Below are 19,706 nucleotides of genomic sequence, written 5' to 3'. Positions count from 1 at the left end.
CTTTTAGCTCGTGTCTGAGTCTGTCGAGCCAGGCCCTGAGACTCATGGCCACGCAGTGGAGATGTATTCGTCGGGTCAGATTTGCATTGACACACTGAAAGCCAGACTGTGTAAAGAGGCCCTGGCTGTGTAGAGGGGCCTTACAGTGGACATGAATGTAATTTAGAAGTCAGTGTAATCTGCAGCCATGTTAAGGCCTCTGTACGCTGCCACATTGGTGTAAAGGGGCCTTAGCGTGGGTGTGAATCTGGCCCTTATTCTTGTGCTCCAGGCTGGAGACGCATCAGTGCTGGCTTTGCACATTGCTCCATCCAGGGGTGGCACCTGTACAAAGTCTGAAATCAATCCAGAGCTGTCCACTGTGATTTTTATTCCCCGTTACAGCTAGTGATCATTACTGTTACAGCTCGCATTTATATCCACACTGAAGGGTCCCAAGCCCATTGCAGGTTCTGCTTGTCCCTGCTCCGTGCTGAACAACATGCCAAACCCTGCTTTCCCTCTGCTCTCACCCCTTCTGCTCCCCTCCCCCCAAGATTTTCCTGTTCCAGCTGCTCCGCGGCCTGTCCTACTGCCACAAGAGCAAGATCCTGCATCGAGACCTCAAACCGCAGAACCTGCTCATCAACGAAAGGGGAGAGCTAAAGCTGGCTGACTTCGGTGAGTAGGGCAGAGAGAGAACAGCACTGGCCTGGGTTGGACCAGGTTCGGGCTGTGCAGACAACAGCGGTTATGCAATCCCTGGAGCTGCAGAGCAGCATCGGGCAGGGACAGCCCCAGACACAAGCTTGCTTGCACTTCTCAAGCTGGTGCTTTGGTCACCTCTGTATGGAAACTGCTTGCTCACTTAGCTAGGTTTCAGCTTGGTGCCTGTCCTCTGAGGCGCACAGGTTAGGGGCCGGGCTTGGTCTGGGAATGCAGGGGGGCAGGACTCCTCTGGGAACACGGCTTCAGCACCTAACAGCTCCCATTTAAGCTCCTAAATGCAGTGGGCCAGATTGTCAGACGGGCAGCTCCAAATCTGTCTTGCTGCATTTAGGTGCCTAGATGGGAGCTGAATTGTTTTGCAAACCTGGCCGTGCAGCTCCCTGGGATGGGCGCACTGCTGCCGCAAAACACAACAGGAGCCGTCTTGCTAACATCCCTTTCGTCCCTAGGTCTAGCCAGAGCCAAATCAATCCCCACGAAAACATATTCCAACGAGGTGGTCACTCTGTGGTATCGGCCCCCCGATGTCCTGCTGGGATCGACTGTGTACTCCACACCCATCGATATGTGGTGAGCTGGCATCTGCATGCAGGGCGGGGTGGGACGGCTCCATCAGAGTCCCACATTAAGATTCCAAGCTCTCGGGGCAGGGGAATTCATTGTCCTCCGTATGTCTGTACAGCACCGGGCACCCTGCTGCCCAGTTAAATAATGTTCAACAATAACACTGGGCTGCCGCCTGCTTCGGTTTCTGTGCCGTGTCCTGCATCTCGGAGGGCACAAGCTCTTTGGAGCAGGGGCGCTGTGTCACGTGAACACGTGCGGCGCTGTGTGCATGGTTAGCTGTAATAATAGTGTGGTAGCTCTGGGTACTGATGTCTCTTCCAAGGGAACTGGTGGGAGCCTCATCCAAGGGCTGGAACTGGAAGAAACCAGGCTACGTTGGACACAGGGCAGGGACGGACTAGGACGGCTTTCCCATCTCTAATTCCAGTGTCTCTGCTGCTCCTTTAGGGGTGTGGGCTGCATACACTACGAAATGGTCACGGGACGGCCCATGTTCCCAGGCTCCACTGTGAAAGAAGAGCTCCATTTAATCTTCAAGCTTCTTGGTGAGTCTTCTGCATTCTCCCTTGTCTCCACGAGAGGGGGGTGGCTGGCTAAGCAGAGAGGGAAAACTGTAACCTCCCTGGTGCTGCTAGGCTGGCCTTTAACTCCCATCCTGTAAATCTGGTAGGATTTATGAGAGCAGTGGTTCTCAACCAGGGTAGGCAGAGGTCTTCCAGGGGGTACATCAATTCATCTAAATATTTGCCAAGTTTTACAACAGGCTACATAAAAAGCGCTAGTGAAGTCAGTACACACTAACATTTCATGCAGACAATGACTTGTTTCTACTGCTCTATGTACTGTCCACTGAGCTGTAAGTACAATATGTTAAAAATGAGAAAGTCAGCAATGTTTCAGATCCAATGTGCTGTGACACTTTTGTGTTTTTATGTCTGATTTTGTAAGCTAGTAGTTTTTAATTGAGGTGAAACTTGGGATACACAAGACAAATCAGACTGAAAGGGGTACAGTAGTCTGGAAAGGTTGAGAACCATTGTACTGGAGAATCAGATCCTTTCTATAAGGTTTTATAATCTTCTTGTAGAATTTGGTAACAGAGAGAGAATTCTCTATTCAGTTCCAGAGGATGGTTCACACCACCTATAGAATAGCCATTGTTTTTTACTAGAGACAGTGGGGCTTTTCCACAGGGAGCTATTCTCTCTAGTGTCATCTAGTGTCGTTAAGAGCAACTTTCCATAGCCCATGCACAGGGTGATGTGTGTAAACCTGCCTTTCTCCCCCAGGCACCCCTACAGAAGACTCCTGGCCTGGAATCACATCCAACGAGGAGTTTAAGGGTTATCATTTCACCCGGTACCAAGCCCAGCCCTTGATAAATCATGCACCCAGGTATCTCCCTTGAGCAGAGACCCACACTTGCACTGTGGTTTCAGGCTATTCACAAATGGGAGACTAGGGCAATGAGTGTTGGGGTAGGGGCTAGACTGATAGCCCTGGATTTTAAGGATCTCCGCCAATCTCCAGAACAGGTGCGGGTGAAGCCAGCACCAGAGCAGGCCTCCTCCACTGTGCCCTGCTAATGTGCAAACAACTTGCCCTGGAAGGATGCCCCTCCAGGGGCTCGCAGATAAGTACCCATCTGCTGGGCTTATTCCATCCTTTCTGCTGAGACTGCCACCACACCAGATAGCAAGTGTGAATAATAGGGGGCTAATAGGGTCCTATACAAGACAAAGCTCCTAATATCGGGACGGTCCTGATAATACTGGGACGTCTGGTCACTCTATAAGGGGTGCCAATTAAGACTTGGAACCCCGCCCACCAGATGTGCAGGGCAAGGCACTGTCCCCCATTGTGCTCTCACCGCCCTGCAGTGAGATCCTGAGCAGTGTAGAGTCTCTGGGGTGTGGTTACAGTCTCCTTCTTTTCTCAGGCTGGACACAGAAGGGATCGACTTGCTGATGAGCCTCCTCCTGGTAAGTGGCCTGACCGTCTAGCCAGACTGCAGGGGGATGTCTTGGGTGGACCTGCCACCATGGGGCTCCGGGGCTGCTGTCTTCCTTCCTGGCTACCTATCATCGTCCTTCTCTTCGGGGGGGCTGGGACATGGGGCCTGGCCAGCTGCAGCTGGGAACACTGCATACACAACAGCCGACCTGATGCTAACTTGGGATCAAGGCTTTTCATTGGGAAGCACACAGGGAGGGGCTTCTATCGGAGGAGCCAACTGGGATATGTCCTGCTATCGTCCGCCTTGACGAAGGCATGTTCGTGTCTGATCATGCGGCCTTTGGAGTCCTCTAGAGAGTTTCCTGGGCACTGGATCAGGCCCTCGTGCCATAGAGCAGTGGCAAGGGGTTATGGATCCAACTAAGCCATTTCTCTGACCCTAACACCAAGGTCTCAGTAGAGCTTAGTACCAACCCACTCCCATTACTTCAACCCGCTAACTGCCCTGAGTTCACTCAGAAACTCTCCTGAACTCTCCTCTGTGGCTGGACAAGTCCTTCTACCTTCTTCTCCTGGTTCATGTCCTCCTTGATCAGAGCCCTTGTCATTACCTTCCCTTCAGCTTTTAGAGACGAGCCCATTTGTCCCTGTATTTAAAGTCAGTGGAACTCCCGAACTCCAACCCAGCATCTCACCTGCGTTATCTGGTCGCTCACCTTTTCTCTGCTGCCAAGTTCCTGGTTCCACTTTCCTGGATTTGCCCAGAAACACAATGCTGCCCTGCAGCTGCTGCTGACCAGAAACGAATGCCATTTCCATCACGGCATTACTCCCCAGTGCCCACGTAGGTGCCCCAGCATGGGATTTGGACACCCTACCTAGGGGCCCTGATTGAAAATTGGGGAGCTTGTCTCCACCTTCCCTTCCCCGTCTTCTCTTCTCCCACAGAACCTAACACGCAAACACACACACTCTATGTGGTGACACACACAGAGCACAGGTAAACACCTGCACACACCCACACTGCCTATGTCATCGTTCACGCACACACTCAGAGCTTATGTCGCCCTACACGCCGTTTTCTGTGGTTTTTACAGTACGAAGCCAAATGCCGGATCTCCGCGGAAGAGGCCCTGCGACACCCTTACTTCAAGGCGCTGGGGGACCGAGTCCAGCTCCTCCCTGACAGTGAGCACACAGATTATCCTGTTGGGCTGTCCAAGGGCAGGACACAGCACTTCAGGGGCTGCCCAGCCAGTTGTTACATTTCTTACTGACACCCTTTGGGAAGTAGCACAGCCTCCCCCCGCCTGCCCATTGCTGAAAAACCCCGTGGTCTGAGTCATGCGCCTCTGTGAAGTCCCCTCGTCGGTATTAAGCTAGATTCGGACACGTAATAATAACAATACTTAGTAGGTTCAGAGCACTTTACAAAGAAGGTCAGGATTGTTATCCCCTTTGTACAGATAGGGAAACCAAGGCACACAGAGAGGAAATTTCTTGCCCAAGCAGGCCCGTGGCAGAGCCAAGAAGAGGACCCAGGTCTCCTAATTCCAGTCTAGTGCTTTGGCTATGCTGCACCCAGGGGCACTGGGCCCAGCCAGGCTATGTATCTAGGCTCCCTCGTCCCCGCATTCGGGCTCAGTCCTGCACTAGGCAGGCAGGGAGCACGTCTCACGTCAGGGCCCGGGGAAGGTGCTGAGGGGAGCTGGTAAAGAACCAGGTTTCATCAAAAATGAATTTTTTTGTGGAAAAAATCTCTGTTTTGACAGTGTTTTTCGTTGTCTGAAAAAGTTTCTAAATTAAAAATGTCTGGTGGGGGAAGAGGTTTTTTTTAGTATTTTTGAAATTGTTCATGTTGCTAGTGTGAGGAACCTGCTTTTCCCCCTGACAAAACCAGGGAGAAGGTCAAGAAGAGCATTCCTTTCAGAGTGTTAGAGACACTTTCAACCCTTTCTGACTCTTTTCCAACTGGCACAAGTTGGAAGACAGTCAGAAAGTGGGAGTTTTGCAGGTTTTCTCACTTCCTTTATTTCTGAAATGTTTCCCGTGGGAAAACTGTGGTTTCCTATGGGAAAACTTCAAATGAGCATTTTTTCTGTGAAAAATTCCCACAGGAAACATTCCCATTAGCTGCCCAGTTCCAAGCCGATCAGGACAGAGCGCACGGGGCACCGCTCCTGTGTGAACGAGAAGCTGCTGAGTCGTCCTGCCCCACAGCAGGCGGTAGGCCTAACAGGCAAAGGCAGAGCCTTATTAACACCCGAAGGATTGTGCTTAAGCACGGCTCTTTAGAGAGCCCCATTCCGTGGCTCTGTGCCCGATTAGAGAAAGGGAGCCAGGTACTCAGGCGGCTTGAAGCTGTGGCATATTAGGGAGGGGAATTGTGGGTCCAGGGACACCACAGTGTGAGTTATCTGGGGACTCTGGGCACTATCGGGGCAGGGGAATTCTGGGCCTGTGGGTGCTGTGGGGTGGGGGATCTGGGCATGACAAAATGAAGAATTCATGGGAGCCGCAGAGTCAGCACCATGGGAGAAGCTCTGAGGGTTCATTGGTGTTTGGCTTCCTATGGAAGCTCAGATTGCAGCTCATCCAGCCAGTTGCATTAACTCTCAACTTCTCTCTTTCCCTTCACCCAGATGCCTCCATCTTCTCTCTGAAAGAAATACAGCTTCAAAAGGACCCTGGCTACCGAGGTTCAGCCTTTCAGCAGTCAGGTAGGACGCTGCAGTGGGGCACAGAGCCCTAATCTGGGCCCCATGGGAGGAGAGGCACTCTAGAAATGCTCAGAGCTGGAAGGTACCATGCTCTCCGGCAGCACCTTCCATCTGAGGATCCCAAAGCGCAGAACAAGCACATGTGCAATTAGCCGCACAGCCCCCCAGGAGGGAGATAGTGTCCTATCCCTGCTTTACAAATGGGGGAAACTAAGGCACAGAGAGGGAACTTGTCCAAGGTCACACAGTGAACCTAATTCTCCACTGCATTGCATCTTTGGGAGTCATTTACTTCCCGGTGTAAAACACTGCCAGGTCAGAACCCTGAGCCCTCACCAGTGGCTGTGTTTCACACCCACTTCCCTCTAGCATGAATAACAACATGAGGTGCCAGGCAGCAGGTGCCCAGGCCCATTGGGTCTGTGGGTCTAGAATTCAAGGGCCCGCTCCTCCTCTCGCTTACACCAGTTTTACACCACGATCGGCTGCAGAGTTACTGCAGATTGACACCAGTGTGAGTGAGAGCTGAATCAGGCCCCAGGTCTCCAGAGTCAGTGCTGTGCTTTCCCCACAAGAGCTAGTCCCTCCCCTGTGGGCGGCCCCGTGAGACGACAAGGCTTTGCCCACACTGGAGTGGGAGGGGTGAGTCCCAGCTCGGGCAGACGTACCTGTGCTTCAGCCACATGGGCAGCAGGGGGCGCTATTAGCTTAGGGCCCAGTCCTGTCTGAAACCGTAGGTACGTAATGGGGCGGCTAGCCCGTCCTGCCTCCGCGGCTACACCGCTGGTTTTCGCACACCGGCTCCATCACAGGGGATGTCTGCCTCAGCTGGCAATTACGCCCCCAGCCCAGTGGAGACAGACACTAGAAGCAGCAAGGCCGGTGTGGGGAGCTCTGCCTCCCACGCTCCGATCCTGTCTCCTGCTGGCCTTGGGAGATCCTGGCCTGCCCCGCGCTGGTGTGATCACGCTGATGCCCACTGCAGTGATAACACTGGACTGCATCCATGTGCAACGCCTCAAGCACCTGGTATCCTGCCAGCCTTTCCACACGGTCCAGGCAGTGCCATGCGGGTGATGTGTACGCCGCGCTGCGGTGACCTTCTCTTCCAAGCAGCCAGGCGGGTCCCATTGTTTGTTTCTCAGATTAATGTCAGGGGAAAGTCTGTTTGGATTAGTGGGAAATGCCTCAAAGCAGCCTCTCCCCATCCTCTTCCCCATATGCAGGTGAACACACCTCAGAGTCCCCTAGCTGATTGGGAGGAGGTTATTAGTGAGGGGAAATGATTGGGCCTAATTATGGTGTCATGACTAAGCGTCAGGACTCCTGCGTTCTGTTCCCAACTCTGCCACTGCCCTGCTGTGTGACTTTAGGGACAAGTCATGTCCCGTCTGGAGATTTACTGACCTGCCATATCAGGAGTGGGTGGGTTCTCAGGCTGGCACTTGGAGTTCCACAGAAGAAAAGCAATACGGTACCCACTGAGCACGCCAGACACAGCTCCCAGGCCTAGCTCCCCAACACCCCACCTTAGAAGATTCAGATCCAGATCTTTGTCGTGGACCAAACCAGAACCCTGGATTAGGGCGCTCATGACCAGGGAAGTTTGGATCAAGATTCAGATGTTGTGGCTGACCCTGGACCAAACTAAACACATCAGATCACAACATCCCTGAGCTTAGGGCAAGTTCGGCTCCAAAGCCTGACACGCGGGGCCCTTCTTCTCCAGCTTCATATTATTGACACATTTGTTAATATTCAGCTGTGTCCAGAAAAGCACAATGGGGCCAGTGGCCCCCTGGCGTAAGTCCACTGGTTTGGATGCAGTTATGTCAGGGATCAGTCTTGGCCTGAACCACGCTGCATGGTCTCCAGACTCTGTTTCCTTGGCTCAAAGGTTGTAGCGGACTCATACATTTTTCCACATGACTTAGCCACTAGAAGGAGACATTGCACCAGACTGGTAGTGGGTTATATCATCAAGAAGCATCTCTGTTCTAGTCCAGAGTTGGGCAAACTATGGCCCACGGGACAGTCCTGCCTGGCCCCTGAGCTCCTGGCCGGCTGTTCCCCCTCCCCCGCAGCCTCAGCTCGCCATGCGGGCAGCACTCTGAGCTGCCGGACTGCGCATGCTTGCAGGGCAGCACGTCTGGTTCCGGCCGGGCGGCGCGGCTCCAGACAATCTGCTCTCAGCGGCATGGTAAGGGGGCCAGGGCCGGGGGCTTGGATATGGGGCAGGGGGTCCCAGGGGGCAGTCAGGGGACAGGGAGCAGGGAGCGGTTGGGTAGGGCAGAGGTTCAGGGGGGGTCAGGGGACAGGGAACAGGGGGGATTGGATAGGGGGTGGGGTCCCAGGGGGCCTGTCTAGGGGTGGGGGTGTGGATAGGCATTGGGGCAGTCAGGGGACAGGGAGCGGGAGGATTAGATAGGGGGTGGGGTCCCGGGGGGGGTGGTTAGGGGCAGGGGTCTCTGGAGGGGGCGGTCAGGGGACAAGGAACAGGGGGGTTGAATGGGTCAGAGGTTCTGAGGGGGGCAGTCAGGGGGCGGGAAGTGGGAGGGGGCGGATAGGGGGCGGGGACCAGGCTGTTTGGGGAGGCACAGCCTTTCCTTCCCGGCCCTCCATACAGTTTTGCACCCCGATTTGGCCCTCGGACCAAAAAGTTTGTCCACCCCTGTTCTAGCCTTTCTGATCTCTGTCTTTGTCTCTCTCTCTCTCTCTCTTTTACTCTTCCAGCCCGAGGGAAAAGCAGGAGACAGAGTATATTTTAAACCTGGCTCTTGTTCCCTTTGTCACCATGGAGATCAAAGCACTGAGAAAGGAGAGGACTTCATGCTCCCACAGGACCCATCCACAGAATTGCTGACTCTAACAGGAAGATACTGGAACGCCCCTCTACCATGGGGTGCCCTCTGTCTGCCCCCCAGAATCCCACTTCTGACACCAGTCATCCCACCAGTAGTTCTTGTCAAAGGAGCTCTGCCCCCAGTTGCTCATTTTTCATGTGACACCACCAAGAGTAAACTACTGCGTTCTATACCCGGGTAAGGTACTTTAACTAGTGACTAGCTACCCTGGGAGTAGCCCTGAACTCAGGAGACTTGTGTGCCGGCCTTGTTACAGTCCTGTTTGCTGCAGGACAGGGCGGTGATCTGGAGTGAATAGGGGCGCTGCAGGCAGAGGGCAGAATCTCCAAGGATTGGCAGACAGCTGGGTGGTCATATCGCAGAAGACATTTCTGTGAATGCACGGCATGCCTCTGCTTGGGCACCCTGCTATGCCCACCGGTGGGGAAGTCAGACCTGGCAAGACGCTTTGCACTGAATGAAGGACATGCTCTCACCAGCAGGGGGCGCCCTACGGTGAGCCCCATCCAGGGCTTCCTGACATCAGACATTGAGTTGGGACGGAAACATTTAACGAGGGAGCGCTCCCCTTCAGCCCCTCCCCCCATGGTTATCAACCAGGGATCCCTCTTCCCCACCCCATAATTTGAGTCTCATGCACAGTTCCTGGGATTGCCTGAACGGCAGCCCCAGGAGGTGCAGAGGAAAGAGGCTGTTAAGGGGAAAATGCAGATTAGCTGGATTCCTCTGATCCCCTCAGTTTCCCCAACAACCCGCCCCCCCCACCCCCCCGCACAAGTTTATTTTCTAAGCTCTGACACCTGTTTTGCAGCAGTTCCCAGCCCCTCTGATTTAGCGAGAAACCAGTGAAGTCCCGTTTCCTACATCAAAATCATGCTGTGTTTCTAATCTGCCTTGCGCGGAAAGGTGCGTTCCCACTAGGAAAAGGACCCATTTCCCAGCGTGCGGCTCTGGAATTGCAGCAAATTGTCCAGCCAGTTGGGCCCATCTTTGAGCTCACCGCAAAAGGTGAACAAGCACAGGTAGTTTCACCTGTTGGTGCAAATGAGCTGTGAATGCACAATGTTGCGTCATTCCACCTTTGTGGTGGGCGTGCAAAGGAGCCGACCCTACCTCTGCAAGGCTGCAGGATCATGACCCAACTCAAACACAACACACCCTATTAAGCAGAAAACAGACCCACCTTTCACGACCTACCCGGTTCCCTAGGACTGAGCATATTGGTTTCGCCCCGTGTATTGCACACCTACTGCACTCAATGGGACTCAAGTGCTTTGTGTGCTTTGCATAGGTTCCTCCCCCTCTATTCCCAGGCCGTGCTCAATCAGTTCTGGTACAAGAAGGACCTGCTCAAACCTTCCTCCAAAGCTCAAACCAAACCTGAAACTTTTTTTTTTTTTTTGAAGTTTGAAAAATTTGTCAGAATTTTTTGATTGGTTGGTTGATTTGGGGATTTTTTTATTTATTTTTTTAAGTTTTCATTCCCCGTCCGGCTACCTCATCCTCTCCGATACCCATCATGGCCCAGCTAGCACCAGGAAATGATGGGGCATTGCTCTAGAGAGCATGGATCATGGGCTGGTAGACTGGCTGTGGGACTGGTAGGCAGGAAGTCCTGAGTTCTAATCCAGACTCTCCCACTCACACACCGAGTAGCCTTGGGCAGATGATGGCACTCTTCTGTGCCTCAGTTTCCTCATCTGTCAAATGGGGCTAATAATCATTAGCTGCCTCACTGTGAGGCAAAGCATAAGTTAGAAATGGGCCTGGATCTGAACTTTCCCAAAGCTTGAGGAGGTTTGGATCCAAGGTTCCAATGCAGGTCAGACTCTAAATGCTCAGCTTGATCATCCCCATGAGATTCCCAGCCCACTCTAGACACCAAAGCAGGTTGGACCAAGTTAGGCTCATCCCAGATAAGCATCCAGACCTCTGTATTGTTTGAGATTTGCCCATCCCTGGTAGGTTTCTTTCGGTGTGTGTCCAGTATACAGCAAGTTGGGGAAAACACTTTGTTTCCATCCATTAACGCATTCAGCACTTCACTGGGTCGCACGTGAGTGATGCGGCCAGCCTTTCTGCATGCACATAGAAAAAGTGTTCTCTGTGTCAGCTGTATCAGGGGTTTTCTTTTGACGTGTAAGAGGAAGGTTTACAATATTTGGTTGGTGTTAGCTAGAGTAAGTTTTAACCCCTGTTCCCCTTTAGCTATCCCTTAACAAAGCTTTTTGCATGAGCATTTCCTAGGTAGAGCAGGAATCTGTGCCATGGGCTTACTCTTTCCATTGCAGACACCTCTATTTGTGGGTGAGTAACTCAATTGACTGTTTACCCCATCGATGAAACTTCTCCTGTGGGCTCTGATTCAGCAAGGGACTTAAGTGTTGGCTCAGTTTTAAGCACCTGAGTAATCCCATTGATGTTAGTGGGCCTACTCACGTGTTACAAGTTAGGCACTTGTTTAAGGAGCTGTGCTAAATTGGGTCCAGTAATGTCCCAGCCTAGGGGTGAATATGGACCTAATCCATCTGCCCCCTTGTGAGTTATAGGGCCAAGTCCATCACTAGCCTGGGACAATGCTCCTCATCACTGGAATGTAGAGCACTCATACCCAGTGCCAATGTCTCTTGCTTATTCTCCTACATACCTTGTCTGTGTTCTTCCTGCTCTCATCAGCCCCAGGCTCTGAGGACTCATCTAGTCATGTAAGTCATGATCAGTTATGTTGTAACATCTGTGGCCATCTCTGAATCACAATTGCTACAATTCTGTGCTTGAAGTCTGTTTGGAATTTCCTGGCCACAGCAAGGATAGAACTCAGCGCTTCCTGCTCCAAAGTCACAGGCTCCTGCCACCTGAGCAAAAGGGGGATCCCCACTGAACTTTCTGAGTATAGAACCTATGAAGCCCAGGTAGGCAGGTCTAGTTCCATCCTGTAGAAGTTGCCCTAGAAATTCTTGATGTCCAACATAGTGAGGTTCTGGGGCAGCTAACGATTTGTTACACTGTTAACGACAGCGATGTTTTCATTGACTTTGGGGCAGAAGAGGAAACAGTGGTCTACTGGTGCTTGCAGTCTGTTTTCTGAGCACCCGCAGCGCCCACTGAAATTAACTTTTGTCGGAAGTGCACAGTGCCTCTGAAAATCAGGCCCTGTCTGACTCAGCTTAAATCCTTCCAAGCCTAGGGACCAGATCTTCAGATAAAGGACAGACCAGACTTTAAGAAGGCTTACAGGGGAGCGAGGGCCAGTGGCTTGGTAGGGTCAATAGAATCAAAGAAATTAAAGGTGGGAAAAGATGTTATTAAGTCAGCTCATCCATCCCCCTTAGTCTTTTGGCTCTAACAACACAGGCTTCTCGCACTGATGCTAAAGGAGAGCTCCCTTACCTGGCATCAGTAGCAGGCACTTGGTCTCTGGAGAGCGCCACCAGTCTCATGGACAAACACGTCAGCATAGTGCGTACCCTGCCTCCCACGCCAGTGCCAATAGGGCTGATTTTCAAAGGTGTTGCTGAGCATCTGAGGCGCCTGTTGGCTTAAGCTGAATCAGTGGGTGTTCAGTGCCTCTGGAAGCCTGCCCCTTTCCCCACCACTGTCCACTCGAGAGAGGCCCACCATGGAACTACTAGGGAGAGGAGAGCAAGGGAGGCAATGTCACCGACGAGTGGAGTCATCCAGGGCTGCAGACTGGGACAGAAGGGTATCGAATGACCGTGACCGTGCAGCCGGGACTGTTTTCTCCAGTGAACGAGAAAGTTATCTCCAAGCCTGTGATATGTATGCTCTTTACTCCTGCGTAGCTCTGTCCGTTCCCCCACACACCCTTCCTGAAGGAGATCTCTTGGGCGGGATACTGTTATTTATTAGCCTATTGAGCTGCTATCAGGGTGAGTTTAAGATAACACCTTTTGTTCCACTGCATTATTCCTTGCATAATGACAGGTTTCAGAGTAGCACAAAAGCTTATGCTCAAATAAATGTTTTAGTCTCTAAGGTGCCACAAGGACTCCTTTTCTTTTTGCATTATTCCTATTCAGGAGAGCGATAGCGCATGTAAATATTTGGCAGCCCTCTGAGCAGGGTTTGATTTATAAGCCCCCAGGACTCACTCCCTGGCAGGGCTTGGCAGGCTGAGTCCTAGTTGTGTGATCTCTGGGTTCCTGCACATGCTCTGCCGGTAAATGCCTTCCAGACACCTACATCGGAGCAGAAGCTTTTAGTACAGTGGCATGAGGACACTGGTCAGATCTGGAGCAAATGTAAATTGCCATAGCCCCACTGAAGCCAGTGGAGCTAGGGCCAGATATACAATGGTATTTAGGTGCCTGAAGAGGCAGATAGGCTCCTACTGGGGTTTACAAAAGCTTCTAAGCAGGTTAGGTGCCAAACTCCCATTGAAAGCCAGTAGGCGATAAGTATCCAACTCGCTGGTAAATCCAACTAGGCACCTATCCGCATGCTTAGGTGCCACAATATGTTTATAAATCTGGCCCCTCTGCAGATTTGCATCTGCTGAGCATTCAGCTCTGTCTCCTATGGCAAATGAATCCAGTTCTGTTCCACTGTGTATGTAGAGTGTTGCATTAATTTGAATGTTTTCAAGGCTGAAGCATTGGTTGTATTTTGTTTCCTAGAGTTTCATGGGCATTATTTGGTAATTGCTTGGTGCAGCTGAGCTGTTTGCAGAAGGGAGATGGCAAATGCAATTGATAATTTCATAGATTCAAGAACTAGAATAGAGATTCAGCCAGGAATCGCTGACCTACCTCGTCTGTTTGACAAGAAGCTTGCATTATACTGTAATATGGTATTGCCATGAGCTGGCACACTTCAAGGCTGATCCAGCTCTGTCTTCAAGGCTAATCCAGTATTAGGTTTGTGAGCACAAGTAGTTCCTTGCTGGAAACTGGGTTTCGTTTAGCTCTGTCCCAGTCTGACAGCCAGTTCAGGCAAGGCTTGGAGAGAGTCTTACCCGAAACCTGCTCTATCCCCAGTGATATGTGAACCTTTCCCCCCCTCATGGCCAGCAAGTAGAATTAAAAGGACATAAGAACAGCTATACTGGGTCAGACCATGGGTCCATCTAGCCCACAGTCCTGTCTCTGACACTGGCCAAAGCCAGATGCTTCAGAGGGAATGAACAGAACAGGGCAATTTTGAGTGATCCGTCCCCTGTCGTCCAATCCTGGCTTCTGGCAGTTGGAGGTTTAGGAACACCCAGAACATGAGGTTGCATCTCTGGCCACCTTGGCTAATAATAGGACCTCCCCCGCATTTAAAAATGCTTTTTATAAAACCTAATAGAAAAATGGCCATGACTTTCATTAACTCAATACATTTAAATTGGTGGATTTAAACATTCTCCAGAACAACAGCACTAAGACCAGGAAGTGAAACTGATCAGTCTAATATCGCCTGATGAAGCACATACATGGAATTAAAAGTAGAGCTGGTTGAAAAACTGGAGGTTGGTATGGTTTTATTTTTTTAATGTTCACAGGTTTGAGTGTGTTTTGACCAGCCTTCAGTGTGGTTGAAATTTTTCCAACAACTGGAATTTCAAGGAAACTTTTCTGCACATTTTTTTTTTAATTTCTTGGTTTTTTGGTAGACTTCTTTAAGTTTCTTGACCAGCTCTAGAAAAAATGTGAGTTGGATTTTTCTTTCAAATCTAGGTAGTACTCCTTTAAAACGCTGTATTCTTCCGTCCCAACAGCTGATCTCTAGCTCCAGTAATGCCGAGAACGCTCGTGTCAATAACAACGTCTGTGTTACAGGGCAACAATAAAACTTTGTCATTTTATTTCCGACTCCCCATGCACCTTTCCTGGCTTGACACATTTGCAGATTTTTGTTGCGATTTTAAATAGCAAAACTGCAGTGTGTCTGTTCTCATGGTAACGAGGAAATAAGCATTTTGCTCCCTCTCCTTTAAGGTGGATAATTAGAGGAACCATTTTCTCCTTGCTTCCGAGCTGTGTGTGTGTTTTCTCATGACTTGGCTTCACTCAGAAATGAGGTCATTGTTAGAACATGATCTTGAGGAGTTGATTTAACTAACACAATGTTTAACATGACTTTGCAGTCCATGTCATCTTGTAGGGGGAAATGGTGCTTAAGATCAGACCAGCTGGTTGGGGTTAAACCTAGGGGTCCAGCTGGCACCATATATTAACACACACAGATTTCTGTCTGCACTGACTGCAAAGGTGTATTTAACATCACTTTAGTTAATATGCCTCTTCAAGGTCATGTTCTAACAGCCTCATTTTTGAATGAGGACAAGGCCCCAGTGATGCAAGAACCTTGAGTCACTAAGGCTCGGGGTAAAAGCAGACAGGTGGAGAAACAGCAGGAAGGTGGAAATGGCTGAGCCCTACAGATTCGCATCTCAGTGGGCTTTGTGCCTTAATATCTGCGTGTGGAGTGGAGTCCAGGACCCCCATGGGTTTGATTCTGCTCTCATGTGGGTATTACACTGGTGGAACTGAAAGCAGAAATAGATCCCTTTATCTTAATTAGGACACTGTCACTGTGGCCTCTGATAGGAAGATCCCATGTCAGGTGCAGCTGCAAATTTTTGATGCCTGCAAACCTCACTCATTGGAGTGATCCCTACTCAAGGGGAGCATCCTCAGTGGAGTCCTAGAACCAGGCCATAACCAAATGCTACAGCATAATTCATATCAGTTCAACCAACTGGCTCCTAGTGAGATCTCTCAGTCCATAGGGCCTGATCCACTGCTCACTGAGGTCTGTGGAAAGTCTCCCATTGCCTTCAGTAGGCATGCTGCTATGCCTCTAACATCTTAATCCCGAGGGGCCTGCACAGCCCCCAGGGAGGTGAAGTCCCCAGAGAACTGAAACCATCGCACCCCACACTACCACCATTTTCTAGCCCTAGCTGGCCAGAGTCTGCTCAGTTTCACCAGTGCAAATCTGGCATCCCTCTGCTAAAGTCTGGATTTACACTGGTCTAACTCAGAGCAAAATATTCGCCCAGGGGGTTCAACACATGCAGTTCGGTCTTTGTGCGAATTGGGGTTGAAACTAACAAGGCCCCTCGTGCCAAGAGCCACGGATCTTTGCCTGAAAATATTGCTTTAGCTGTACTTTACCTGTTCTTCTCCTGTACTCTTGAGTCTTGTTGTTGAATGCACCTTGCTGTCCCTTCAGAATTTCTTGCTAGTGGTGTCCTGTGTTAACAGGTGCAAATAGTAAGAAGCCCGCTTTCTGGTTTATTCATCACCTTCTTCGTCCTCAGCATCTTGCTTTTCCTGGAAGGGGAAATACACACACCCATGTGCGCCAGCCACCAAGGGTACCCATACTGTGAATGTTCTCTGGTGTGATTCATTTGCAAATACAAATAATATATTTAACTATTATTGTAAAAACAGAAGATGAATTTTAAAAGGAATCATTTTAAAGGTTTATTCCAAAAGCTGCAATGATTTTTTGTATGGAAAGTTTCTCTGGAATTAATCGAAAGGTACAAAAATAAATAAAAGATGGTATCCTTGTGTCGGAATGTTTTATAAAGATCCTGCAATTTTTGTATTTCAGATATGCCATGGACTGTTTTGAGAATGTGTTTGTTTTCTTGCTAAGGCTTATATTACAAATGTATTGTGAATGCTATGAAGCCAAGATTGGAAAATAAACTTTATTGAGTAGATGGTAGTTTTGTTTGGGGCTTTATCTGTTTGGAAGGGTTAAATGTCTGCTTTGGTGTGTAGTTTTGAATCAGTGAGGTTGGCTAGTGCAGTCCCTTCACTAGAGCTGGTTGAAGTTTTTCCCCTTACAACTAGGATTTCAGTGGTAGCTTGGTGCTTTTGAAAATCCCCCTAGGTGCCTATCTGTGTGTTTAGGTGCTTCAGTACCTTTGAAAATCTGGTCCTAGGGCCCAGATCCTCAAACATGTTTAGGCACCTAAATAACTTGGAGGATCTGGCCTTAGGTTCCCAGTTTAAATCCAGACCAAGGGCCCAATTCTGCGATCAAGTCTACATAGCCTTCAAATCAGTGGGATTCCCCACATGTTTAAGGACCCAGCCACCTGGTGCCAGCTACAGGATCAGGCCCAAGTGTGTAGGGCCTGAAAGATGTTGCTATCTGATAGTGGGTCACTGATGGACCTCACCAAGAGTTGGCAGGGAAGAGGTTAATACTTTGTTGGTCAAAAAGGATCGTTGAGTGCCTGGAGTTGGAGGGCTGGACCAGCTGGGGGTAATTGGTTAATTTTCCTGTACTGTGCTGCCTGGAGCTGACTTGGACAGGGAAGATCTATGAGAGCTGAGCAGAAAACCAAGGTGAGCCACTTTGCTGTCCGGTCTCTATGTGAAGACAGTTTTACTGCAGGGGTTCTCAAACTGTGGGTCAGGACCCTATTTTAATGGGGTCGCCAGGGCTGGAATTAGACTTACAGGGGACCAGGGCCAAAGCCCGAGGGCTTCAGCCCTGAGCGGCGGGCTCAGGCCTGGGCTTCAGCCCTGGGCAGTGGGACTCAGGTTACAGGCCCCCAACCCAGGGCTGAAACTCTTGGGCTTCAGCTTCGCCCCTCACCTGCCCGAGGCAGTGGGGCTCAGGCTTTGGCTTTGCCCCCCACCCACCTGGGGTGGTGGGGCCTGGGCAGGCTCAGGCTTTGGTCCCCCCTCCTGGGGTCATGTAGTAATTTTCGTGGTCAGAAGGCTGTTGCAGTGCAGTGAAGTTTGAGAACTGTTGTTTTACTTGTATTCGTCTGGTCTTTAAAGGGACAGGACAATGTATTTGCAGGAATTTAGCACCATAATTTCATTTCCTAGGATATGCAGGCCTGGAACCCTTTGTTTTTTCACCTTTCCCCTGCTCCATAATCTTGTGCCACTTCGTGCTAACATGTTTGTTCCCTAGACTTCAAGCTAAACCACCTGGCAGGAATACGGATTAAAGGGAGGAGAGCAATTTGTTAGTTACCTAGGAGTACCGGGTTCATCCGCAGAGAAATATGCTGCTCGTTCAGGTTGCTAGACATATCAGGTTCCCCGAGCTGCAAATGGACACAGTGACACATCACTGGGGGGCTGTGTGAGAATTAATTGGCCCAAATTCTCCACTGGTGTAAATCTGTACAGCAGTGCCAGTTTATAGCAGCGGAGAATTGGGTCCATGATGTGTGTAAAGCACAGAGTTCCCCTGATTAGAGGTGCTGTAGCAAGGCAAAGCAGTGCACATTCAGGGCACTTGGAGCTAGCTCATGCCCAGTGCGGAGCTGTCCTACCTTGAGGTGTGTTACCTTCATTAATATCTGAGCAGTGGGCCTGGGCAGGCAGTAAATGTGGTGCTTTCCCAGCTGGAGCATATCTCATCATCCCTGGATCAGACACTTGGAGACCACAGCCTTGCAGCTGACCTGCTTTGTTTTTGCTTAGCACAGGTGACTGTGTTTCTCTCCTTTATCTCTACTTTTGCATGGTCCTCCTAGAGAGACTCAAAAATGCAATAGGCCCTGTGGGAGAGGCAACCTTTCGTACAAGGCATTGTCGCAGGACTTCCCGTTTTTTTCCCCGTGGTGAAAGCTCAGGTCAGACACAATGCTTTGCTGTGGGGTGAGGCTTCAGGTGCCTTTACCCAACCTGGATTGAGACACAAGGATAGAGGGGCTTGCCCACAATAGAAACCACAGGCAATTCCAGAGCCCCTCTTGTCTGAGGATCTCAAAGCGCCTCCCAGATAGTTCACTAAGCCTCACAAAAACCCTGTGAGGGGGGTGATGAACTGAGATGGTTTAACTGAGGCAAAGCACAGATATGGCTCACCCATGACTACCCTGCAAGTAGAGGGCAGAACTGGGACTAGAACCCAGGTATCCTGGCTGCCATTGCCCTGGGAGCCCTGACCACTAAACAGTGCTTATTCCTGGCGCTCAGAGCTGTGTGAGCCACAGCCGTTTTTAAACACCACTGCTGGCCGGGTTTTGACCCAGGTCCTGGACTAATTTGGGGACTATAATATGCCGCTGAAAAGAAATCCCAGTCCCCAGTGCAGTGCTGAGGGATCCCATACTGGAGCCCAGCCAGCTTCACTCATGTTCAAACAAGGTTGCAGCTGACACAGGTGTGACGCATGGTCAGGTGCTGTACGATGATGTTTTGTTTGTCAAACTGGTTCTGTTCTGTCTTTGTTTCCTAATTGCTCCAGTCACACGGCTGTGGCAGTGGCTGGCAGGGTACTGTTGGAATGTGGTCCTGAATCTGGGTCTTTCCCCTGGGGGACTAATGGGAGTTTGGTGTACGAGTTACCCAAACAACTCTGACTTCTTCTAATGAGCTGAGCCTCATTAGCAGATCTATTTTTGTTTCCTTTTTTAACTGATGGCTCTCCCCTTGGGTGCGATCTTCTGCTGTCCATCCCCAGATAACACACCAATAGAGCCCACTGGAATTTTTCTGACAAACTATGGGATTTAGTTTTCAAGGGACAATGTTTAATCTTGACTAAATTTTCTGATTTGTCACTGGGAAAATTCAAAGTAAAATGTTTAGTCTTGGTTGAAGATGTTGCAATGTTTCACTCTGATGTTTCTGAACTGGAATTTTCCCAAGCTTTTTGGTATTTTGACTTTTGGGGATGAAAACAAACATAGAAACATTGGACTTTCCCATGGGATAGAAATGCCATTTTCTAAACAGCTGCCTGCCAGTGATTCTACACAGCATGATCCACCCAGCTTGACCAAGGATCTGTTCATATGGGTTGAGCAAACCACTTCACTCTCTGTGTCTCAGTTTATCCATCTGTAAAATGGGGATGATATTTACCATCCTGAATGAGGTATTGAGACTATTTTCCCTTCCCCCCCCCCCATTAAAATGCAGCCACCCCTGGGAAGGAGCATGGTAGCTCTTTA

At 50.2% G+C, this 19,706-nt stretch overlaps 1 protein-coding gene across 1 annotated transcript in view; it reads left to right on the top strand.

The window, feature by feature from the left end:
• CDK18 (cyclin dependent kinase 18) overlaps positions 1–8,719 on the top strand; it is a 67,752-nt gene extending 59,033 nt beyond the window's left edge. Inside the window, exons 9-16 of the mRNA XM_077839177.1 lie at positions 537–660; positions 1,158–1,278; positions 1,723–1,820; positions 2,565–2,670; positions 3,215–3,257; positions 4,329–4,419; positions 5,874–5,951; positions 8,685–8,719. Coding sequence (XP_077695303.1) covers positions 537–660; positions 1,158–1,278; positions 1,723–1,820; positions 2,565–2,670; positions 3,215–3,257; positions 4,329–4,419; positions 5,874–5,951; positions 8,685–8,719 — 696 coding nt within the window. The remainder of the gene's footprint in view (positions 1–536; positions 661–1,157; positions 1,279–1,722; positions 1,821–2,564; positions 2,671–3,214; positions 3,258–4,328; positions 4,420–5,873; positions 5,952–8,684) is intronic.
• The last annotated feature ends 10,987 nt before the right edge of the window (positions 8,720–19,706 follow it).

Source organism: Eretmochelys imbricata, chromosome 21 (assembly GCF_965152235.1).
Source record: "Eretmochelys imbricata isolate rEreImb1 chromosome 21, rEreImb1.hap1, whole genome shotgun sequence".
NCBI classification, from domain to species: Eukaryota; Metazoa; Chordata; order Testudines; family Cheloniidae; genus Eretmochelys; species Eretmochelys imbricata.
This window is presented reverse-complemented; position numbering and strand designations above follow the sequence as displayed.